The sequence below is a fragment of the Myotis lucifugus genome, unplaced genomic scaffold, assembly GCF_000147115.1.
Source record: "Myotis lucifugus unplaced genomic scaffold, Myoluc2.0 scaffold_157, whole genome shotgun sequence".
Taxonomy (NCBI): Eukaryota; Metazoa; Chordata; class Mammalia; order Chiroptera; family Vespertilionidae; genus Myotis; species Myotis lucifugus.
In genome coordinates, this window is record NW_005871205.1 from 772,496 (window position 1) to 796,890 (window position 24,395).

Here is a 24,395-nt window from a genome sequence, read left to right on the forward strand (position 1 = left end):
GAGGGAGGTTTGATGGCCGATGGGGAGGCTCTTTGTCCTAGAAGACAGGGAGAGGCTCGATTAGCCTGAGCCACTGCTAACTCCAGTCTATCTCCTTTTGCTGATAAAAGAGGAGGGGGCGAGGGGCCCAGCCGGCCCCGGGGCTGCCAGTCTCCCCGAATGCATTGGCGAGAACAGGAGGAGGCAGCAGCAGGAGCAGCTATGGAGGCCTTGGCCTTATGTAACACACTGGTTTCGCCCTGGGTGACCATCTCTCAGGTGTCCCTGTGCAGCTTCCGGTGCTAACACTGGAAAAGCCTCAGGGGGCAGCCCCAGCTGGCGTGTGGGCTGTGTGTTTCTTCCTCTCCCTGCGAGCTGTCCGCCAGCGGACCAAACCTGGAAGCCGAGGGGGCAGGGCTCCAGCTCCCGCCAGAAATTCCCAGCCCCGGTGCCAGGCACCAGGTGTCCCTCACGAGCCACCTGTGAGTCCTCCTTCCACCTCCGCTGGCCACCGGCCCCGGCCTCCAAGCAGAGCAGGAGGGCCTGGCCCACATCCAGTAAACAGTAGCCCAGGTTGCTTCCACCGCTTGCTGGTATGAGGCAGTTAGACCACAGGGGAATGGCGTTCACTGAGACTTCATCCTCCTCGCCCACCTGGGGCCCCTCTGGGACAAACCAAGTGCTGTAGAGGCTGCGTTCAGGTTCCGTTTCAGGAAAAGCACAAGGTGGCCCCGTGGGAAGGGCTGGAGAACCCGTGTGTAGCCCTGTGAGGGGCGGCTGGGGGAGAACCCACTTCCCTGCGTGTAAGCGCTGTGTCTTTCACGGGGGCAGGAAGGTGGTCTCACGCTTCGTATTTGCTTTTTGTTTCCTCCAGACATTTCCGCATTTCCACCGGCAGCCCCGTTCCCCGATGCAGCAGACAGCACCCGGTAGGCATTCCCATGCTGTGTCCTCTTTCTCCTCCATGGGGACTCGTGGCAGCTGGATCCACATCTCTGACCGTCTCCCCGCACCCCGTGAACCTCTGACCTCTCACTTTGCACCTGGGCCAGCCAGATGGCAAACGGCTTGGACTAAGGCACCCCCTAGGCCCCTGAGCTCAGCCAGAGGGTTTTATTCGCCTCTTATCGGTGCAGTCAACATTGGGTGGGGCGGTAAACCTGACCCAGGAGGAGGGGGCAAAGGGTACTCAGAGTTATAGAAACTACTAGAAATAGCTCCTGCTCATGCAGCCCTAGCTCAGTGTCAGGCCACGCTGAGCACCTGACTCAGGTTCCCAAGTAGGTACATCCTCAGTGTACAGATGGGATCGCCAGCTCAGATAGGTTAAGAAACTGCATCAAGTCACACAGCCGGGACGTACCAGAACCAATTCTCAAGTAGAATCTCAAGTTCTGTGCTTGTGTTGGAACCTCCATACTGGCTGTCAGGTTGAAAGGGCCTTGGTGGTCCCTGCCGCCCCCCCCCCCCCATCCCCGCCACCCTCGGGTTAGTCTGGAGAAGGCCGAGGCTGGAGAAGGGGATGGGGCTTGGTCCTCGGCCTCCTGACTGTTTCCACAGCATCCAGACCGCCTTTCCCATAGGTGAGGGTCAAAGTCAGGATCCAGGCCTGGTGGCCTCTTCTCAGACCTCACAGGGGAGTCCCCGGCCCAGCTGAGAGCGGAGTGGCCCACCCTCAGGGCCTCCTTGACAAACCCAGTTTTACTCGTAGGCTCGACGACCAGCCGAAGGCAGACGTGTTGGAGGATCATGAAGTAGAGGTGAGCCTAGACAGCGCCTTCTCTCCCCCCTCCCTCTTTCCCTCCAGCTCAGCATGCAGAGCGGGTTAGGCGCCGGGCCCTGCGAGGCCACCTCAGGTGCCTGCTGCAGCAGATGTGGCCAGGTGTGCTCGGCAGGGAAGAAGGATGAGGAAGCAAGCTTCCCTTTGCTTTTCTGTTTTGGAGGCTAAAGTCGGCTCTTAATGCCCATGATTCCCACCCCCAGCCTGGAGGCCCGGGCCCAGCCCGCGAGACTCTGCTTCAGTCCGTCTAGGGTGGGGCCAGACATCTGTTACCAAAGCTCCCCAGCTGATTCTGATTGTAGCCAAGGCCAACACCACTTGACCCTTGAACCACAGTGTCAGCCGAGCCTGGCTCCCTGCAAAGCGAGCAGAATGTTAACTAACTCCTGCCCAGAGAAGAGTCAGACGCTTGTGCTTAAACAAAAGAACACCCAGGAAGCATGAATGCAGTTAAATTCTTCATGCCGGGGATGTCAGCGCTTCCCCAGTGATCAGATGTCACTCATAGGGAGCTCTTGGCGTGTTAGGCCTCCCCCCCCCATGCCCCCCTCCCCCAGCCAAAGCCTGTATTTCGTGGATGAGGACACTGAGGTGCCAAGTGACCTGCCTCTTGTCCACACAAGCCAGTGCAGGGCTGGCACCGGGACCCGGGCCTCCCGACCCCGTGCCCGTCCTCCTCCCTCACCTGATCGGGGCTCCGGGGAGGGGGAGTCAGCGGAGTCCGGATCTGCTGCCCCTCAGTTCCTTCCTCCTGTCCTTCCAGGCCGAGGAGCCGGAGGCCGGCAAGTCAGAGGCGGAAGACGACGAGGACGAGGTGGACGACCTGCCGAGCTCCCGCCGCACCTGGCGGGGCCCCATCTCCCGCAAGGCCAGCCAGACCAGCGTGTACCTGCAGGAGTGGGACATCCCCTTCGAGCAGGTGGAGCTGGGCGAGCCCATCGGGCAGGGCCGCTGGGGCCGCGTGCACCGTGGCCGCTGGCACGGCGAGGTGGCCATCCGCCTGCTGGAGATGGACGGCCACAACCAGGACCACCTGAAGCTGTTCAAGAAGGAGGTGATGAACTACCGGCAGACGCGGCACGAGAACGTGGTGCTCTTCATGGGGGCCTGCATGAACCCGCCCCACCTGGCCATCATCACCAGGTAACCCCGCCCCGGCCCCCGCTGGGGTGGCCGCCTCAGCCTCACCTTCCCTGGGGGCCCTGATACTTATGTGGGTGCCCTGGAGAGGGTGGAAGTTTTTTGGTTTTAGTTAAATTTATTTTTCAGTTATAGTTGACAGGCAATATTATATTAGTTTCAGGTGTACAGCATAGTGATTGGACATGGATACACCCCCATTTTGCTTGTTTATCAGAAACAGGCATAAGTCACCACCCACCAGAACTCCTGAGCAGTGCGAGGTCACCTGCCAGCACACCCGGGGACAAAATGCCAGCCCAGAGCACGACAGCGTGGTTCCTTAGGCAGCCTTACGGTGGTGACGCCAGCTCCACAACCCCCACACCCCAGCCCCCAGCGCAGTCCGTCCGTCCTTCCATCCTTCCATCTCTTACCCACCCAGTCCCATAAAAGATGTGAGTCTGCTACAGCAGTTCTCAACCTGTGGGTCGCGACCCCTTTGGTGGTCGAACGACCTTTTCACAGGGGTCGCCTAAGACCATCCTGCATATCAGATATTTACATGACGATTCATAACAGTAGCAACATTACAGTTATGAAGTAGCAAAGAAAATAATTTTATGGGTGGGTCACAACCTGAGGAACTGTATTTAAAGGACCAGAAGGTTGAGAACCACTGGCTTAGAAGGAATACCTATAATAATGAAGCAGGGCCTTCGTTGACAAAGGTTTAGCGTGCTTTACTAGTAGAATATCCTGAAGGCACTGGGACACAGATAAGGAACTATCAGCCAATAATCTGGACCCTCATCTGCTCTCAGAGTTTCTGAGGCTCCAGCATCTTATCTCCTTGGAGATGTTTTCTAACGACTAGCCCCTCCCTCGGGTGGCGTAAGTCACCTTCTCCTGGGACAGGAGGATGGGCACACGTTCTCTCTGGGTCCTTCCTCACCTCACGTTTTAGGGGACAATGTAGGGGGGGCCCCAAAATGCGGGCCCTTATCCAATAACCATGCTGACACCCCCCTCCACCCTCCTCCCACTCTCCTTTACTGAAATAAAATCTCTGTGATCAGAAAACAATAGAAACGATCATGAGAATCATTACAGGGAGCCCCAGGGCCCGACGTTGCCCTGGGCCACAAATGGGGTGCATGCGAGTTGAGTTTGTGTTTGTACATTCAGGCAGGCCCAGAGGAATGGTAGGCAGGCTTGGTTAAGAACGAGGATTCTGGTGCAGGGGTTGGAGAGAGCACAGCTCTCCCCACGGCCCCTCCCAGGCTCCACGGGGCCGGGGTCAGGCTGCACTGGCCCCAGACCTCTGCCTGACCCGCCGCTCTCAACAGCTTCTGCAAGGGGCGGACGTTACACTCGTTTGTGAGGGACCCCAAGACATCGCTGGACATCAACAAGACGCGGCAGATCGCTCAGGAGATCATCAAGGTCAGGGGCGTCCTCCGCTCTGCCTGCCTGTGTCAGGGTGGTGGCGGCGGCCTTTGTCTCTCCCCTGCGTTGGGGTACCTCAAGGGTGGGACCCCTACACTCCTCCCCTCCATCTGTGTCTCATCCAATTAGAGCTACAGCTGGAAACTAGGTGAGCAGTGAGGGAATGGATTGGTCAGGGAGGAACGCAGCGGGCTTTAACGCCAGGCGGCCTGAGTTTGAATCCTGCTCCCATCAGCTGTGTGACTTCGGGCAGGTGGTTAAGCCTCTCTGAGCCTTGGGTTCCGTATGAAACGGGGAAACCAACATAACCTCCCTTGGAGGATGGACACAAGGGTAACACGGGATAATCTACGGAGAGAGCATGGGGCCCGGGGCCAGCACGGGGTGTGTCTGTTAGCATTGTGGTGGGGGGCTCGGGGAGCACCCACACTTCTGCCTTAAAGTTTCCAAATCCAAGTTTCATGAGGACAGGCCCCCGGGCTCAACTCAGGCAGCCCTTTTTCTTTCTTTCATCCTTTTAAAGTAGTTAAATAAAAATAAAAGAAAAACTTATTTTTTTTTTTTTTTTTGCTTTATTTAGCAACAGGCCCAGATAAAAACTAGAATACTGCGGGGTGGGAGTTCCTCTTTTCTTGTTTTCGGTTGAAAAGCTTTCCCAGCAGCTGCCCCCAGGTTTGGGTCCCTTTCCGGCCTTTCCTTTCTCTTCTACCTTAGCCCGGCCTCCTTTCCTTTCTCCGCCCTCTCCCTCCTTCCGTCCCTTTCGGGGGTGTGACTTTTAATAGGAAAAGTTAAACATCACAGTGACTTTTATGGACAAACCAAGATTTCCACGTGGCGTTTCCCTGTGGCCGAGCTAATGAATTAAACGTGTGAAGCCCCCAAAACCAAAACACCACCTTGATGCCTTCCCTGAGCCTCTCATTTCAGAGAGGCCGGGGAGAGCGGCCGCGTGTGAGAAATGGCTCGCCTGTCCCCATTTCACATGGCGGACTAGGAAACAGAAGCATGGCGAAAGTGAGACTTTTAATAACACTCTGGAGAGTGGGCGCCCATTGTACAGAATCTCTCGCTGGGCAAGGGACATAGCGTATTTATTTAGACATTCCTCCAGTTCCTCATTGGCTGCATACTATTTCATCACCTGTTTCCTAATAGGTCACCTCGGTCTTGCTGTCTCCCATTGGGTTATTAAAAAAAAGGGGGGGGGCTGGGGCCTTCTCTAGTGGCCTCCACCTCCCTTTGTCTAGGGCAGCAGTTCTCAACCTCTGGGTCGAGACCCTTTGGGGGTCGAACGACCCTTTCACAGGGGTCGCCTAAGACCATCGGAAAACACATAGATAATTACATGTTGTTTTTGTGATTAATCACTATGCTTTAATTATGTTCAATTTATAACAATGAAATTGGGGGTCAGCACAACATAAGGAACTGTATTGAAGGGTCGTGGCATTAGGAAGGTTGAGAACCACTGGTCTAGGGGAATCTTCCTAGGATAGTGCTGTCAGCCACGGGTACAGCTCTCATCCTCTCTCCCCACCCCCACATCCTGTTTGCTCTGGGGAAATTCAGCCGCTGCCTGGCCACATGCTGTTTCTTTTCTATGAAGATAAATCGGAGGCATATTTCTTACAAGCGTCACACCTACTTCTTGTGCCCCCAGACATGCTAGGCCCTGCTCCCCTCTGCCTATCTGCCTCCTCAAACTGTTCTCTCTGCATGTTCTCAGAACACTGAGCCATCACGCAGATTCCGGGGCAGAAGAGAAAAGTCACTCATAGGTGTAGCTGCAGAGTCCTGGGTTTGGCATTAGAAGACAGCCTTGACCTTGAAGCCATCATGCCAATGTCAGGTCACCCACGTCCCCTACCTGGCCAGGCCGTGTTCAGTCCACATAGAGTACTGGTTAGAAATCACTCACTCGGCCCTTTCGCTTGTCAGATGAGGAAACTGAGGCTCAGAGAAGCCGAGTATCCAAGGCCGCACAGCCAATTAGAATCTGAGCTGAGATGGAACTTGGACCCCAGATTTCAGCCATTATTCCAGAACTCCCATGACAGCACAGATGCCAGGACCTCCCAAACTCGGGGACGCCCTCTGTGGGAATTCCTCTGTCTCTCCCGCTCCCCCCCCAACCAAGCCCTTGCCCAGTCTGAGGGTAGAAGCCTGCTGGTTAAAGCCTGGATAGAGGTCCCAGATCACATGGGTTCTGTATGCCTTAATACGGATGGTTTCGTCATGTTTTATATACTTCCTGGCACCCAGCTTCCCACCCCTCTCCTCTCCTCCTGTCCCACGTTAGCTAAGTCTGAGTAGGATGCTGGACAACACAGGCATGGAAAGGGCACAGATGGACCAAAGCCAGATCTCAGCTGTGTGGCCTGGAGCAGGTGACCGCCTCTCTCTGAGTTGGGTTTCCTCATCTGTAAAATGGAGACAGTTACACCGCGTGAGATTGTGAAGATTAAGTGAGGCGATCTGGGTACACCTGGCCCAGGTGGACACTAGGTCATTGTCACTCATCTCCCCTCCCCCTGACGTGGGGCTCCGCTGTCTTCCAGGGCATGGGGTACCTGCATGCCAAGGGCATCGTGCACAAGGATCTCAAATCCAAGAACGTCTTCTATGACAACGGCAAAGTGGTCATCACCGACTTTGGGCTGTTCGGGATGTCGGGCGTGGTCCGAGAGGGACGGTGAGTTGGCCTTGGGCATCCGGACGGAACTGGGAGGAACTGGGGTGCTGGGTGGGCCTGGGTCCAGCTGGGGTCTAGGCACTCCTGTGTCTGAGGAGCAGCCCTCCCTGTAGGAAGGGCCAGTTTGCTTTGGTCCTGCCTTTGTGGTTCTGGTCCAGAATCAGATTCGATGACCTGTAGGTCCCTCGTACACTTGATTCTCAGGCTGACCCATGAGGCCGGGTCCCCTCACTCACATTTACCACCTTGGGCAGAGGACCAGGGTTCAAGTCCCCCATGTGAGGAAGGGCGTCAGGTGTTATTTCTCCAAATCTTGAAGGGGTGGGATGGGGAGAAAGGCTCCTCTCCAAGCATCTGGGGGACCCCCGGGAGGCAGAGTGTCAGCCGGGCTGGAGAGCCAGCTCCAGGCCAGATCCTGAGATGCACAGCAGGTCTGATTTCCTGCACAGGGATGTGCTCCAGTCCTCCAGGATGTGCTCCGAGAACCAGGCACCTGTCAGTGCGGCTCCCTCCCCATCCCCCTTCTTGGCCGGCTTCCCTAGAAAAACCCGGCTATTGCTCTCCTGTTATATTCCCCCCAAGCGCCCCGTGCCTTGGCAAGTGCAGGCTCAGCGTGCGGCCTCTCTGGGCCGGGCGAGCCTCTGATGGCCGCTCGCTGAAAGGCCTTGTATCCGAGCCCTGACTTCTTGGCCACCAGGTGTGAGAACAAGCTGAAGCTGTCACACGACTGGCTGTGCTACTTGGCTCCTGAGATCGTGCGCGAGATGACCCCCGGGAAAGAAGAGGATCAGCTGCCGTTCTCCAAAGCTGCTGACGTCTATGCATTCGGGTGAGGAGGCCCTCCTGCTGCGGCTCTGATGCTGAGGGCCGGGGTGGGGGCCGGGGGGTGTGCTTTGAGCCCTGGCTCTGCTGCTTGTTGGGCGAGTGACTACACTCCTGACCCTCCCTTTCCCTGCCTGTAAAATGGGAGAGTAATGGCACCTCCCCAATAGGATAGTTCCCTGGGGACTAAGGTCTCACGCATTGTCCGTGAGGATGCTCACCAGAGCTAAGAACTGCCCCTCTGGGTCCCCTCACTCTGGGATGTCCTGCCAGCAGCCTCTAGTGCCCCTGGAAAGTGAGCAAAAGAAAAACGGAGGATACAGGGTGGGGCAAAAGGAGGTTTGCAGTTGTGAGTACACGAAACAGATCATTCTTACATTACTATTTATTTTCCATACGAATAACTGCAAACCTCCTTCTGCCTCACCCTGTCTAATGTGAGCCAGATAGGAAGTTTTCTTTTGGCCGCATTAAAAAAGAAAAACCGATGAAATCCGTTGCAGTCATATATTTTCTGTAACTTGGATTCTCCAAAATATTATCACTTCAACATGTAATCAGAAATTAAAATTGAAGGGGCTGCCTTACCGTATGGAGTTGTAAAGCCTGGCGTGTATTTTAACACCCACAGCACAACTCAGTCCCACGCCCACGTGAGAGTGGCTCAGTGGCCCCCACACGGGACAGTGGGGCTCTAACAGTCGGGAGAGGCCAGGGGACTCGGAGAGGCTGAGTGAGGCCTCACCCTGTAATCTCTCGGGTGTCCTTCCCTTGGTGGTGGTCTCCCCGCCCGCCTCCTTCCTTATCATTTCTGAAGAACCCTGTGTGCCAGGCACTGGGCGTGGCATTTTTGTTGCTCCTCAAACAACCTTTGGATGTAGGCATCAGCCCCACTGAGGTTGACAGTTACACCAGGATCTCTGCTCAGAGCCTGGGCTGCCTCAGACTCCCCAGCACAATGGGAACACCAGGCCACAGACACTCTAGACCAGCGGTTCTCAACCTGTGGGTCGCGACCCTTTGGGGGTCGAACGACCCTTTCACAGGGGTTGCCTAAGACCATCGGAAAACACATATATAATTACATATTGTTTTTGTGATTAATCACTATGCTTTAATTATGTTCCATTTATAACAATGAAATTGGGGGTCACCACAACATGAGGAGCTGTATTAAAGGGTCGTGGCATTAGGAAGGTTGAGAACCACTGCTAGACCCTCCAGGACGCGGTCATGGCATTCCCTGAAGCCTGGCAGGTAGAGAAGGCTGGAGAAGGATCCTGCAGCCTCTGGCTGGGCTCCTGGCATTGGCAGCAGGAGCCCCGGGCGTGAGCTGGGCTGAGCGGTCCAGGAGCTCACGCTGCACGGATGGTCTCCACAGGACCGTTTGGTATGAGCTGCAAGCAAGAGACTGGCCCTTTAAGAACCAAGCCGCAGAGGCCTTGATCTGGCAGATCGGAAGTGGAGAGGGAATGAAGCGAGTCCTGGCCTCCGCCAGCCTGGGGAAGGAGGTCACGGTGAGTAGCCACCTGTCCGAGGACAGGGAGGAAGGGCTAGAGCAGTGATGGCGAACCTATGACACGCGTGTCAGAGGTGACACGCGAACTCATTTTTTTGGCTGATTTTTCTTTGTTAAATGGCATATAAATATCAAAAATATAAGTCTTTGTTTAACTATGGTTGCAAATATCAAAAAATTTCTATATGTGACACGGCACCAGAGTTAAGTTAGGGTTTTTCAAAATGCTGACACGCCGAGCTCAAAAGGTTCGCCATCACTGGGCTAGAGGGAGGGCGTGGGCAGCTGGCCTGGCTGCGCTTCCTTCACACACCTGAGCCGCGGGACCTGGGGCAGATGTGTGCCAGGCCGGCCTCGTTGCTGCTGGCTGGAGGCCCGTGTCCTTTATCACCCCACGCTTACCCTCCTTCTTAAAAAAAAAGCTTCCCTGCCCGTTGGTTGAGTTCAAACCTGCTGTGTTCTGGCGTCACCTGGAGTCTTTTTATCTTCTTCAGTCAGTACCTTGATTGGGCCCTGGCAGTTGAAGATTTCTGTTCCCCTCCACTTTCTGAGACGATTTCTTGTTTATGGCTGTTCTAGTTTCCTGCCTATGGTTTCTTTGTTTTCTGGTGGAAACTTCCACTAGACAGAATGTGGTCCTTCCGCGTGAGTTTCCGTGTCTTTCACCTTCTGTCACATTTCCTTCCATTCCTCCCCAGAGCTGGGTCCGCAGGGAGGGGATTTCCTTGATCTTATTTTCTACTCCTTCTACCTCACGTTTTATTTCGGAGGCTGCATGATTCATTGCAAGCACTTTATCACTTTGTCAATTTCTTTCTTTATTGCACCCTGGTCTTGTTTTATGGATAACCCTCCCCCGCACACACGCACCGTGTCCTCAGTCGGTGTTTTTAGGGTCCGTTTATCCCCAGTTTTCCTATCTGGCAGCCACCCCAGGGGCCCGGTCATAGTGAGGAGCAAACACCTGAGCTGCTGAGTCTAAGTGGATGTGCACATGCCGCTGTCACATGGGCACGTCAGCCTGACTGTGCGTGCAGGATGTTTCCTCACAGGTAGCTCTGAATCAAAAGGCTGAAGAGGGGGTGGGTGTACATGTGTGGGTCCCTGAGATTAGGCCGCAGATCGCCACGGTGAGCAGGGCTCTGCTCTGGGGCCGCTCGGGGCCGCCGTGCTGCCCACTCTCACCTGCTGCCCCGCATTTAGTCCTTGTCACCAGCCTTCGTTCCCGTGACGCTGAGGCTCCCACCTGTTGCCGCCCCCTCTGCACACATTCAGAGCATCTTGTGTTTCACCTGTCAACACACCGCCTTCCACTTTCCGTTCTCAAAATTGGTGGCTTCCTTGCCGATGTCTTTTCTATGACCTGTTACTCAGCTTTGTTGCTGTTGTTCCAGGGAGGTCTGAGAAGGAACTGGGGGAGCCCTATCTGGTTTGGCTCAGTGGATAGAGCATCAGCCTGTGGACTGGAGGGTCCCGGGTTCGATTCCGATCAAGGGCACATGCCCGGGTTGCAGGCTTGATCCCCAGTAAAAGGCATGTAGGAGGCAGCTGATCAATGATTCTCTCTCATCCTTGATGTTTCTCTCTTCCTTGCCCTTCCTCTCTGAAATCAATAAAAATATATTTTTCAAAAAAGAAGGAAGGAGGGGAGATGGGCTTGTGCGTTTCTATTTGAACTGGAGGTATGAGCGCTTTTCTGAAATTCGGTTATTTCTCAGCCCTGCTGGCCAGTCATCGCAATGTCAGCAGGATGTTCCGGGACCACCAGCCAGGGGTGCTTGCGAGCGCCGAGGGGACCCTGTGCAGAGGCCCCAGCTCACCTTCCTCCCTCTCAGCCGGCTCACACCCACTAACGCCGCCTCTGCCCACAGGAGATCCTGTCCGCCTGCTGGGCTTTCGACCTGCAGGAGAGGCCCAGCTTCACGCTGCTGATGGACATGCTGGAGAAACTGCCCAAGCTGAACCGGCGGCTCTCCCACCCCGGGCACTTCTGGAAGTCTGCTGAGTAAGTACCCCTTCAGCGGCCAAACCCGCCAGCCAGCCTTGGTAGCTGCAGGTGGGGTCTTAGAGGGCACCAGGTGCCCTGTGTGCCCAGGACTGTGGCAAACACTCAAAGCAGATTAGCCGGAGAACCTGTTCCTCACCAGTGATACCAGGATCTCACTCACCGCGTCTAGTCTGGAGACGCCTTTTGTCTCCAGCTCTCCTCTGAAAACTTCCATATCACTGTTCTCAGAGAAGTGCTGACGCTGGGCCCAGGCCAGGCCCAGACGAGAGGATGCTGCATAGGACAGGGCCACACGGGCCCCTGGACGTCAGAGCATCACCAAAACCCGCAGAGTGGCGGTGGCTTAAAATAGTGCAGACTCAGCACAGAGCTTTCTAGTCCCCAACCTTTCTCCTTTGCTCAGTAAACATGTGATGGGTACGTGAACGAACAAGGGAATAATTGCAATATGCCGAGTGCTGGGACAGAGCACGGCCTCTGTGGGAGCAGGGACGGGCCCTCTCTGCCCACCCAGGGAGCTTGAGGAAGGGTCTCCAGCAGAGAAGTCCTTGGAGCTGGGGTTCTCCTGGACTTGCAGGAAGTCCAAGGATCTGGCTTGTCCGGCATCGGACAACTCATTTGACAGTCTGGGCCCCGGTTTTCTCGTCTGCAGAAGAGAAAGCTAGGTGCTGTGAGATGGTTCCAGATCCCCCAAAGACCCCATAGCCCACGGTCTCATTTCACCGAGGGAAACTGAGGCACCACTGGGCACTGCTTCTGGCCCACCACGATCAGCCTCTAAGGAAAAGAATGCCAGCACCCCCTCACGAGTCCGTGTCACAGCTTCCTGTTCATGACTTTTACTTCTACACACTCAGCCTCTAATTCTCCTTTTCTTTTTCTTTTCCATCGGTGTTGTTGCTTTTTTATTTTGGGGGGTGGCTGATGCGATGACCTGTCCTGTCATCTCCCTCTCTCTTCCCGTCATCCTGATTCCTGTGGCTCCTCCTCCACCTGCCACGCGGGGGGCCGACCCTACGGCATCACCTGCGGACTTCGCTCCTCCCACACCTGGCAACATGGTCGCGGGGCACTCCCAGTCGCTGGCGGAGCCGATACTACGGGAAAGGACGATACGGCCACCCTGACTTTAAGAACCCCTGCCCGGCTCTGGAGGAATAGTGTGTCTTCTGTTACTTCCCTCCCTCTCTGCCTGACGCAGCCTCCCCTCCGCTCACCCTGCTTCCTGCCTGTCTGCATCCAGCGACCTCATCTTTGTGTGTGTTTTTCTCATAAACCAAAGGGATGTTTTTGCAGCTGAAACGGCCGCCAGTAAGGCCTCTGCGGGCTCGTATTTCTCTCGCAGGGCCTCTGCCCACCCTGTGGCAGACGATGGCTTGCGCCTGGGTGAGAGAGAACGGAGGTCATCGTCTGAGACCCCCGGGTGCCCTCTGGCCAGAGCTTACAGAGGAATGCAGTGAGCAGAAGTAGTGAGCTCCAACAAGTCCATCTCCATAGTCCAGGGCTGAGGGGCAGAGGGCCCATTGGCCGACCTCTGATTCAGATCCTGTGACCGGGCTCCGGGCAGCTCAGGGATGGCTCTTTGCGCCAGGCTCCCCTCCCTGCCCGCTCGGCTGCCAGGCCTGGGATGGAACAGGAGCGTCCCTTTCTGTCCAGGGAAAGAGGGTCCCCTGACCTGGCCAGGCCCCGGCTGCCGCCCCCGCCCCGTGGGGCCCGGTTCTCACTCACGCTGCTCTCCCTTCTCTTTCCTCCCATAGGTTGTAGGCCTGGCTGCCTCGCATGTGCCTGGGGCTTTCTTCCTCCTAATCGTCACTCGGCTCCTCGACTCCTGCTCAAATGCAACCCGAGAGGCGGGCACTAACCCGGGGATGCCATCTCTGCCACTCCACCTTCTCTCCTGAGGCCTCCTCTTTCGCTTTGTTTGTTTTTAAAACTGGCCCCTCCGTCTCCACCGCCTGCGTGTGCCTGAATAACTGACGTCCGCGGAGGACCCCCTAACAGCTCCCCCCAGAAGGCCCTGGACGTGGCTGCACCCTCTCTAGCTCTTCCTCTGCGGGTGCTAGCGTGTTTTGTTGGGTGGCCCTGCCTCCTACTAACAGCTCAGTGAGACCTGTGCCCTCCCCCCACCCTGCCAACCTGCACGTTGCCAACCGCAGCACGTCGGCCTCCCAGTGGCTGGGTCCAAAGAACAGGGGGAGGGGGTCTGCTTGGCTATTAACCGTAGGGATCTTGTCCAGCAAGGAGTGGGGCGATTCAGAGCTGCGCAGGGCTGTGCCCTCTGCAGGGCTGCCGGTGGTGGACACCCCAAGGTCTGTTGCCGTAAAAGACAGACGCTTGGAAGGACTGCTCAGCAGCGCTCATGGGGGTCGTCTGAAAGCAAGGGGCCTGTCTCCAAACAGTTTCACTGATGAAAGCAAAGCTCCTGCCCCCTCCCACCCGCAACGTTGCTCCCTTTACATCTGCCCAGTGCGGACGGCAATTTCCAGACCCTGAGCCAGCTCATCGAGAGTGTGGTTGGCCGGGCACCCAGAGTCCCTGCATTGTTGCCAAATGCAGATTCCTGGGCCCCCAAGACCCGATCCCGGTCTCTGGAGGCCGGCCCTGAGCACCGCGTGCTCCCAGGTGGCCCTGTTGTTCTCCCGTGTATGAGGCCCACTTCTCACAGGAGCTGGTGATGTCACTCAGCTCTGGGGTCGGGTGTCCTTCTCCCAGTTCCTCTGGGAGCACGAGCTTCCCTGGGCTGTGGTGAGAAGTCAGCTCAGAGGGGCCCATGGCAGGTACTTGCTCTGGGAGCTGGGGGCTGTGAGAGGCACAAGCCGCCGCCCTCCAGGGGGCGTGTGGCCAAGGCTGGGCTCCCGACCCGGCACGACCAGGAGCAGCTCTGCCGAGACTACGGCCGTGGGCTGTGGGATCATTCTCCCTTCTTGGTGGGCTGTGTCCTCTGTGAGCTTCTGGAATTGGCCCGCTCCTTAGCTCATGTCACCCTAATCTGCTCGAGACCAGCGGGGCCGTAACCCTTGTTTTTGTTCCTCTTTGCAGCATTAACAGCAGCAAAGTTGTACCCCGGTTTGAGAGGTTTGGCTTGGGCGCCCTGGAGGCCAGTAATCCAAAGATGTAGCCAGCTGTGCAGTTTCCCCGCTGATTTCCTCCTTTTTCAAAGTGTTTCTAAAACATCCACACAACCTCCACCACAAAAAGCAGCACTCGCCGCCGAAACGTCCGCCCGCCGCTCTCCCAAGTGCCGCAAGCCAGGAGCCTGCGTTCTGGGCTCAGCCTGCGTTCTGGGCTCAGACCTGTTTGTGCGCAGAAAACACTCGGGTCTCGGAGACGGAGCGTGACATCACCAACAACCAAACCTGTCCCGACGGGCAGCCAATGTTTACATGTACGTTTCTGTGGAGTGAGCGCAATGTTTTACAATAGGTAATAATAAAAGCGGGCTGTGCGGGGGTGCGCCGGCCCCGCCGGCCGGGACAGCGGACGTGGTGCCCCTGTGCAGAGCCCTGTGGGCAGGGAGCCTGCGCTGGGCCGCAGGAAGGAAAGCCTCCTGGTTGTGGACGTTTTGGGGGCAGGACGGGGGACCACAGATCTGACCTCGCCTCTAAACCCTGTCGGGAGCGGGGGAAGCTCCCTCGGCCGGGGTCTCCCCTCGTCCCTTCCTCCTCTTGCAGAGGAAACCCTGGCTGGGAACCGAGCTGGAATACGAGGGTCCCCAGATCCCAGAGAGCTGGGTTCACCTCTGACCCCTGCAGTTCAGCCCACCCCAGCTGGAAACGCAGAGACGGATCAAACCCGAATAACATCTGCACCGATCCAGTGGTTCCCGCCAGGGTTCCACCTTCTGCAGCGAAGTTTCCTTCCTGCCCCCAGGGAGGCAGCCAGGGCCTCGGCTTTTTAGACACAGCTGAATCCCTGACTGACATTTGACCCCAGAGCGAAGGCTGTGTGTGCCCTGAAGGTTCCGTGAGGACAGGAAGGTGCGGGGGAAGGAGAAGCAGCAGTGGGTCCCCGAACCCCCTCCCAGCCTCAGTGTTACCTGGCTGGCCCCTTAGACACCCAGCCTCAGTCACCCCAAGGCCTGGAGCCGCCCATCTCTTCCCCGGCCCCAGTCCTGTTGAAGCCCCTCAGCCCACTCCTGGCTCCCCCACTGTCCATGTGCAGACCTAAGAAGGGAGGCGTGTGCCCCCCCTTTCATGAGAGCCCCCCAGTCTCCAGAGCCTTCCCCAGCACCGAGTCAGGCCTCCCTGTCAGGCCTCCGTTTGAACCAGAAGGACAGCCCGTGATGAGAGGGCATCCTGCCTGTCTTCATTAGAAGCTGCCGCCTCAAGAGACAAGTCCCAGGTGGCAAAGAAGCCCGTCAGTGGACGTTCTGTCCTACTAGGCTCCCCACCAGAAATGACCAAGGGGGGTGAGAGTGGCCGTGTGGTTGGGTTCAGGCCCAGAACCTGTGTCCATGCTCTGAGCCAAGGTGGGAGGCAGGTGGTCCTCCCACCCCTTTCATTTATGCCCCTAGCAAAGCTCCCAATCGTCAGAGCCGCCCTCCCCCTTCCTGGTCTGACCAAAATGCCATATGAAACGGGCCTCTGCCCAGACGCTGTGGGCTGTGGGCTGTGGGCCCCTCTCCAGGCCAGGCCAGCACCCTGGCTGAGCGGTACTTGGAGAGCACAGTTGCCGGGCAATGCAAGGTACCCAGCTCCCACTGCCCGTCCGCCCTCCAGATGGGAGCGCCTCCCCACTTCCCAGTTAGGGTGTGGGAGGAAGATGGGAGCTGGAAACCAGTGGCTTCGGCTTGTGTAGGTCTGTTTCTCCCCATCATGCCTTTGGCTTCCCCCGTCAGCCCTCTACAAGGTCACCCCCACTCGTCATCACAGTGTGTGTGACTGCTGCCTCTCAGCTTCCCCCTCTGAGCCCGAGGCCGTGCTGGTGAGCCCTGGGTTGGACAGCAGCGGAGCACACGGGGCTCAGTGCCTCCTTAGCCCACGGAAGTTAGTCTGCGTTTTGTTTTTTCTCATGAGTGTGACACTCGTGGGTCAGCTCAAGAAGCTTTCATTGAGCAGCTACTGTGCTCTGTGCAAGTGCTGGGGGCCTGGTGATAGGACAGTCACCGTCTCCACCCTGATGGAACTGACGGTCTGCCAGGAACCCCAAGAGTGTAGCTGAGCGCCTGGGGGGCACCTCTTCTCCAAGGCCCCGGGCAGCCTCCCCACGAGTAGCCCGAGCCTCTGCACTCCCCGTCATTTAGGATAAACACCTCGGAAAGCCCCCCCACTGGCCCCCTTCCCTGTGTTTCCACGACTGTGAATGGGGTTAGGAAGACGTGCGCGCCCTCCGTGTGCTCTCCCTTCCTGCCCTGGAAACGTGAAGGACGGCAGATACTGTGAATTCAGCCTCGTGGCCAACTGTGAAGGGGAAGGAGACGCTGGGAGGCCTCCTTGGAGAGAGCTCGGGGCTGCAGAGGTCCGCACTGGGGTCAGAGTGGAGCCCAAGCGCTGGCCCTTCAGGGCCCCCCCAGTTCCAGCCTCACCTCCAAAGTCCCGAGGTCTGTGTCCCCACTGCCTTTAGCCACCAGAGCCGCAGCCATTGGGTCTCCATCCAACTTGAGGTCCTGAACCCCAGCGAGTCCCTGTTCGTTGTGAGCGGTGTGTAGCAAAGTGACCTCTCCATGTCACCAAATTAAAGACAGGCGCAGGGCCCTGGACTCTGCCCCACCCCGAGTTTCTTGTGACCTCGGGGGGAGTGGCGCCCTGAAGCCTGTGTTCGGTGTCGATTTGGGGGCAGGTGGAGACATAACTGTGAAGCCGAACCGGGAGCTTGTTTTCGGCGACGTCAGCCGGGATCTCATCAGCGTGCGCACCCCCTGCGTCTCCTGTGGCCGCGAGGCACACACTCGCTCTTTTGAATGTGATGTAAAATTTGTACAGGAAAAGTTTTTATATTTTCTACCAACTGCATTTGTCTTCCAGAAATGCTATTAATTTAAATTAAAACGATGAGTATTAACGAACGTGCTGTATCACTTTTTGCCTCTGGCAAGAACACACCCTCTGCCAGGCCAAGCCTGGGCATCTGGAGTTTGAATAAAACTGTACCAAGGTGTCTGGGGCTTGTGTCTGCTTGGCTCAGTCCGATGAGTGTGGGGGCTGCTCAGATGGATGGATGGTGGGGAGAACCGGAATGGGGGGTTCAGGGGGTTCGGGCCGGCTCTGGGAGTACCTTCCAGAGAAAGAGGAGGTATGCAGGGACCTCGAAGGCAGATATTGCTAAACAGCATCGAAGTCCCATGATGCACAGAGGAAGGTCACCCAGCCCCCACTGGAACATCTGGTCACTTGGGCCAGAAGTGCTTTTGCCTTGTAGAAGCCTTGGGCGATGGATGGAGTCATTTATCCAGATCTGATTTCTAGGAGCCTGTCCTTGCCAGTTCCATAGAGAGAGGTGCTTTGGAGGTTGGGGTAAGCCAAACAGATGGAGGAGATGGGGAACCGACATTTGTGGGACCCTTACTCTGAGCCAGGGAGGTGCTTTCCATATATAACCTCACCTTCATCTAATCTTCACAACACCACGAGTTAGGAATTGCGGTGTTTCCACTGAGGAAACTGAGGCATGGAGAGGTTACGGTATTCAACGAAGATGACACAGCTGGTAGGCGGCCAGTCCAGGACTCGGACTCCAGAATCACCCTCTCATCAGGAGTCGGGGGACCTAGAGACCAGGCATGTATTGGGCACCTACTTACTATGTTCAGAAGATGGTGCTAAGTGCTGGGACACAGAGAAGAAGGTGGTACTGTTGCCCTCAGCCATGAGCCAGTGACAAATAGAGGCCCTTTCAATGTATTGCTTATTTCCTCACTTTCGGGAGAGTCCTAGGAATGATGAAACACGTGTGTCTTACAAGAAGCACACAGGAGGAGTGTAATGGCCGATGGCCACGGGCACCGGCCCTCCGTGTTGGAGAGGCATCAGGGCCTGGGGAGGAGCGGGGCTGCCTGGGGAACCACACTCTAAGGAGGCAGCCAGCCCTCGGCTCTGGAGCCCAGTGTTGCCACATCTTCCTTTATGTTTGTTTGCCTTTTTTTTTAAAGAGACACTAGGGGTCTGGATTTTTATGTGAAATCTCCCAATTCCCAAAAGTTGGCTTACCTTATTTTTAAATAGTAGGTAGGACAAATCAAGTTTGAAGACTGGAACTGGCCTACAGGTGCTGGCCCAGCCCTGGCTGCCCTCACACTCACCGGCCGTGTGACCCAGCATGAGCCCCACACCTCTCAGCACCCGTCTCCTCTCCTCGTTGTTACAGAAAGTGGGCTCTTGCTACCTGGCCTACTCGTGGTGAAGATGAGAGAGATGAAACCGTGAAGCACTTGGCATGTGGTGAGTGCTCACAGCCTGATGTCTGTCCTCCGCCGGCGAGCTTCCGCACCCCGCCCTTCCCAGAACAACAGGCCTGCTCCCTGCAGGGGAGCTACTCGTTACCCCCGGCGACTTCCTTCCCTAGTCAGTGGACTCTAGCCGTGGATCCGTGGATTGTCTGCAATGTCCGAACCACGTGGTGGCCCAGGATGCTCTCTGGATCCCAATGTGGATGCAGGTTTCCACCTGTCACCCCCATCCCACCAGTAACTTGTTTAAAAAGTCATTTCAGTAAGTGTCTAGGCTGGGTGGCAGAGCAGCATTGGGGAATATCCACCACCCTTCTCACCATCACCACGTAGGAACTGAGTGTCCACTATCTCTCCCCGTGAGCACGTGGCTGGGCCGACACCCCGTGGGACTAGAGGGTCAGGGGAGGGTCCGGAGGGCCTGGGTTCGCATCTCCCCGGATCCCTCCTTTGTTGGGCGGATTGGGCAGGCCTTCCATGGAGGAAGTGGCGTGGGATTGGCCATATTTCTGGAACATCCCTGCCTGCAGCTGGGCCCATTATGAGGGCTGTAGCTGCCACAGGTGGAAAGAATGGGGATTTAAGTGGCTGAGAACTACTGAGCGATATGCCAAAAGTAATAAAACCATCTTAAGTTGCATTACTAGACGCACGGTGTCGAAAACAAGGGAGGGAAAGCCCCACACTGTTATGTGTTGGTCAGATTCCTCGGGTACAGGGTCTCGTGCTGGGCATCACTGAGTGCTACTATGTGTCAGGGCCATGAAAGGTGCTTTCCATATATCCTCTCATTTCATAGCAGGCAAGTTACATGACACAAGCCTTACCCCCATTCACAGGAGGAGTAGCTTGGGGTCACGAGGTGAAGTAACTGGCTCAGGGCCATCCAGCCAGCAAGGGAAGGAGGACCTTGGACCCGAGCCACACCTGGCTGACTCAGAGTGTGTGCTCTTGCTGGAACACCTGGGGTCCTATAAGATAATGGGCCAGTCCACGGAAAATACCATCTCATTCCGCACTGCAGTCTCCTCAGGAAGTCCCGGATACAAGAGAATGGACTCATTGTTCCTTCCTGCTCGGCAGAGCAGCCTCCAGCTCCCATCCCCTGCCCCCTCTGGAAGGGGCCTGGATAGGACAGTGTTGACAGGACCCAGAGCAGAGCCTGACACTCTGGGCTTCCCACTCCCCAGGCACAGAAAAGAGTGTTCAAAAATGAAACCGGGATCTTTGGCCGGTGCTCAGTGGTTAGAGCATCATCGGCCTGCTCACCAAAGGGTCCCAGGTTCGATTCCCGATCAAGGGCACATTACAGGCTCAATCCCCAGCCCTGGCAGGGGCATGTGCGGGAGGCAACCAATCCATGTGTCTCTCTCACCTCAATGTTTCTTTCTCCCTCTCACCTCCTTTCCACTCTATCTGAAAGCAATGGGAAAATATCCTAATGTGCAGCCAAGGTTGAGAACCACTGGGTTAGAGCGTCGCCTTCGGACCAGGGGTTGCAGGTTTGATTCCTGATCAAGGGCACATATTTTGGCTGCAGGTTCCCCGGCCCCAGTGGGGTCACGAGTGGGAAGTGGCCAATCAATGTGTCTCTCTCATGTCGATGTTTCTCTTTCTCTCTCCCCGCTACTCCCTCCCTTCCACTCTCTGAAAATCAATGGAAAAAATATTCTCCAGTGAGGATTAAAAAAAAGAAGAAATCAGAAGTCTGGTTTGGCAGAGCCCTCCTCACCCTTGCAGGCACAGAGCCAAATTCCTTTGGCAAACAATATGGCCATGGAAGGAAGCCCATCCCATGAAAAGGCATCTGAGAACCGAGGCAGGGTTGTGCAGTGGTTAGCACCACACGTTGTCCTGTTGCCTCGACAAATAGAATGTGGTGGGAATGGCACTGCATGCCTCTGAGGCTCGGTTATAGGTACAGAGCGGCTCCCATTCTCTTACGCAGAGATGAGCTTTCCCCATCTCGTGCCCAAATTCAGATTTGTGAGCCAGATAAATGCCATTGTGTGAAGCTACTAAGTTTTGTAACATTTTATGCAGCAATAGATAAACTAGAATGCGGACTAGTTGGTGTCAGCTTAGCAGGTCAGCAGCTGGTTGCTGGTTGCTCAGGCCATCTCTGCAACTAGCACCAAAATCAAGGGAGGAGTTGGTGGGTGCGTGGGAGCACGCAGACCGGGAAGGGCTGCCAGGAGCTTGACCAAAGATGACAGATGTGCCTGGTCGGTGTGGCTCAGTGGTTGAGCATCGACCTATGGACCAGGAGGTCATGGTTCTATTCTCGGTCAGGACACGTGCCTGGGTTGTAGGTTTGATCCCCAGTGTGGGGTGTGCAGGAGGCAGCCAATCAATGATTCTCTCTCAGCATTGATGTTTCTATTTCTCTCTCCCTTTCCCTTTCTCTCTGAAATCAATAATAGTAAAAAAGATGACAGGTGTAAAACCTGCCCAGTGCCAGGCAGAGAGCAATCTGGTGTCAGTAAGCCCTGTTTGCTTTCCAGGGAGTGTTTACAGAGAACCAAGAGGGACTTTGTTCCCTGAAAGCCTGGAGTAGGAGAGGAAGAAAGAAGGGGAGCAGCTGAGAGGGAGGGCACGGACTGGGGTCAGGGGCTACAGCCAAACCAGGTCTCATCTCCATCTGGCAAACACCACAGGCTGTAAGCCCATGCAGCGCCCACCTTCCTAGCTTGAACTTTAAGGCCCTTCACTGCATAGCAATGGGTTTGCATGGGCATAAATGTCTGTAACATTCAGCGAACTGCTTAACACTCCCGTCTCCTTCCCCTCCCGCCATCACGCTTCCTCTAGACTCAGGCAGTGTCGGAGAGGCCGTGTGCATTTTGGGGATCTGGCTAAGGGGGAGTTGAATTGGGCATCTATTTACTTTAAGTTTAGTGGGATATGTTTATGTGGTTCACAGCCACTTACATGAATAATTCAGTTATTCTCAGCTCAGGAATGGCCTCCTGCCCACCATGCTGCCCCACCTGGGTCCAGGGACAAGATACAGGACCAGAGGAGCATCACCAAGGAGCGTGTCCCACAGCGCCTGGTACCCAAAGTACCTGGGTGGTGGAGAAGAAGCAGACCAGCGGAATGATCTTTCTACTTTCCCTATAGAAATGTGTCAAATCTTCATCACACGAAGAAGCAGAGTATGCAGCCAAAACGTTTATAGCACCAGGAAATTAATTAATAAAAGATTTATTTTCCTGGCTTCTATGATGTTTGGGGTATTTGTCAACTGCTATGGTCCAAAGTTTGTGTCCTCTTAAAATTCCCATGACCCCCTTCACCCATTATGATCATGACATAAATGACATAAAGTTTGCTTTTAAAATAAATGCAGGGGGGTTGCGGGAGGTAGAAGAGGGTAAAGGGTGGGGGGATAAACGGTGAAGGAAGGAGACATGACTTGGGCTGGTGAATACACAATGCAGTATAGAGATGACGCGTCATAGAATTGTACCTCTGAAACCTGAACGACTTTATTAACCAATGTCACCCCAACAAATTCAATAAAAAAGAAACACTCAGAAATGACATATCTGATATTAACCAGCAAGGGCATTAAGAACAATTATTGTGTGAAGAACTCTACTGCTGCCGAAACCGGTTTGGCTCAGTGGATAGAGCGTCGACCTGCGGACTAGAAGGTCCCAGGTTCGATTCCGGTCAAGGGCATGTACCTGGGTTGCGGGCACATTCCCAGTAGGAGATGTGCAGGAGGCGGCTGATCGATGTTTCTGACTCTCTATCTCTCTCCCTTCCTCTCTGTAAAAAATCAATAAAATATATTTAAAAAACACACACACACACAAAAAAAAGAACTCTACTGCTGGCAGCTGCTATGGTCTCAATGTTAGGAATGTTGAAACCCTATTGCCCCATGGGATAGGAGTTGGAGGTGCCCCGTGGGAGGTGCGTAAGTCCTAAAGCTGGAGCCCTGGCAATGGGATTAGTGCTCTTCTTAAAGAGATCTCACAGAGCTCCCTCGCCCCGTCCGCCGTGTGAGAAATTTGCAGCTCAAAGAGGGCCCTCACCCAGCCGTGCTGATGCCCTGATCTCAGATACAGCCTCCATAGCTGTGGGAAATAAATTGCTGTTGTTTATTAAAATAATATAATAATAATAATAATAAATGCCGATATGTTTATTTAAAGAAAATTGGGAAGTAAGGCTAGGCCTAGGCTAGTCAACTGGAACTAAAGGCAGAGGCAGGTATGCCTCTGATACAACACTAATCCTCTGGGCTCCCCAGAGAGGAGTGTGAGCATGAGCAAACAGTGATGCTGAGTGTGCTTGATCCATGGAGCTGCAGGCTCTTCCACTCCTATTCCTGCCGTCTACCACCGGTCGGTCCTTCAAGACTCAGCGCATGGACCATCTCCCTCTCTGAACCCCATCCTGGCCTCACCGCCCACAGGTAGGACATGTGAAAACAGCCATAATTCCCCGGGGCGCTCCCTCCCTGCCAGGCTTTGACTTCAGTGCCTTCTGAGCGTTAGTTTGTTTCACCCTCATAACCACCTGATGAAAAAGCTCGTGACTGGCTCCACCTCCCAGATGAGGAAACTGAGGCTTAGAGAATTAAGCAGCTGACCTGGCTTCACCCAGCTGCTATGCCCCACGGAAAGCGGAAGGCACTTCCTTCACAGCACATCAATGCGGTTAATAATTGGCGTCACCAGGGATCCTAATGACCTATGAAACTTTCGAGGGAAAGAACAACATGCTCTTGGCCTGTGGTCCCCAGAGCCAAGCTCAGGGCGGGGCACCAGCAAGGGCTCAGGAAACGCTGTAAACGAGCTGCTAACCTGAGCTCCTAATCTGAGTTTCATTTCCTCTCTCACCGGAATCCTCTGGACTCAGAGGTGGACTCACAGGCAGCCCCGGGAGGCTGGGCTGCAGGTGTGTGGACCCTGGGCAGGGCTCTAGCACCCTGTTCATCTATTTTTAGTAAAGTACGGTATTCTTTTTCTTAAAGATGCCCCCAAATTTGTCATTTGGGTCCCCCAAAACCTACGTGGGGTGTTTGTTGAAAAGGCAGGTATCCTGCCCTGGCCGGCTTGGCTCAATGGATAGAGCCTTAGCCTGCAGACTGAAGGGTCCCAGGTTCGATTCCGGTCAAGAGCACATGCCCGGGTTGCGGGCTCGATCCCCAGTAGGGGGCATGCAGGAGGCAGCCAATCAGTGATTCTCTCATTATTGATATTCTCTCTCTCTCCTCTCTCTCCTTTCCTTTCTGAAATCAATAAAAATATATTTAAAAAAGAAAGAAAAGAACAGGCAGGTATCCAGCCGCACCCCTACTCCACGCAATCCCAGGTTCTGGGGGAGTCTTGGCTCCCCATGGCTAGTATCACCTGCTGATGTTTCTCTCCTGCCCCCAGGGCTGGGCATACTTGCGGCAGTGGTAGAGTCTGCACCCTCCCTCCGTTCTCCACCCCTCCACTTTCCATGAAAATGGTTGACTTCAGGAGATGTCCTGACCTCTGGATAGTTTCAACTCCTTCCCATCAGGCAGAGGCCTGAGCAGCCAGGCTCTGCGAAGGAGAAAGGTGTGAGAAGGGCCTGTGGGCAGAACTAGAGAGAAGCCTCCCCCTCCCCCCGCCCCCCCCCTCCACCGCCCCTTATCTG

At 55.4% G+C, this 24,395-nt stretch overlaps 1 protein-coding gene across 1 annotated transcript in view; it reads left to right on the plus strand.

Annotated features, from left to right (window-relative positions):
* The window catches only part of KSR1 (kinase suppressor of ras 1), a 43,159-nt gene extending 28,463 nt beyond the window's left edge, over window positions 1–14,696 (plus strand). Inside the window, exons 11-19 of the mRNA XM_006095503.3 lie at window positions 854–908; window positions 1,691–1,739; window positions 2,523–2,902; window positions 4,228–4,324; window positions 6,886–7,019; window positions 7,717–7,848; window positions 9,223–9,358; window positions 11,232–11,365; window positions 14,408–14,696. Coding sequence (XP_006095565.1) covers window positions 854–908; window positions 1,691–1,739; window positions 2,523–2,902; window positions 4,228–4,324; window positions 6,886–7,019; window positions 7,717–7,848; window positions 9,223–9,358; window positions 11,232–11,365; window positions 14,408–14,486 — 1,196 coding nt within the window. The 3' untranslated portion in view covers window positions 14,487–14,696. The remainder of the gene's footprint in view (window positions 1–853; window positions 909–1,690; window positions 1,740–2,522; window positions 2,903–4,227; window positions 4,325–6,885; window positions 7,020–7,716; window positions 7,849–9,222; window positions 9,359–11,231; window positions 11,366–14,407) is intronic.
* Window positions 14,697–24,395: the final 9,699 nt, after the last annotated feature.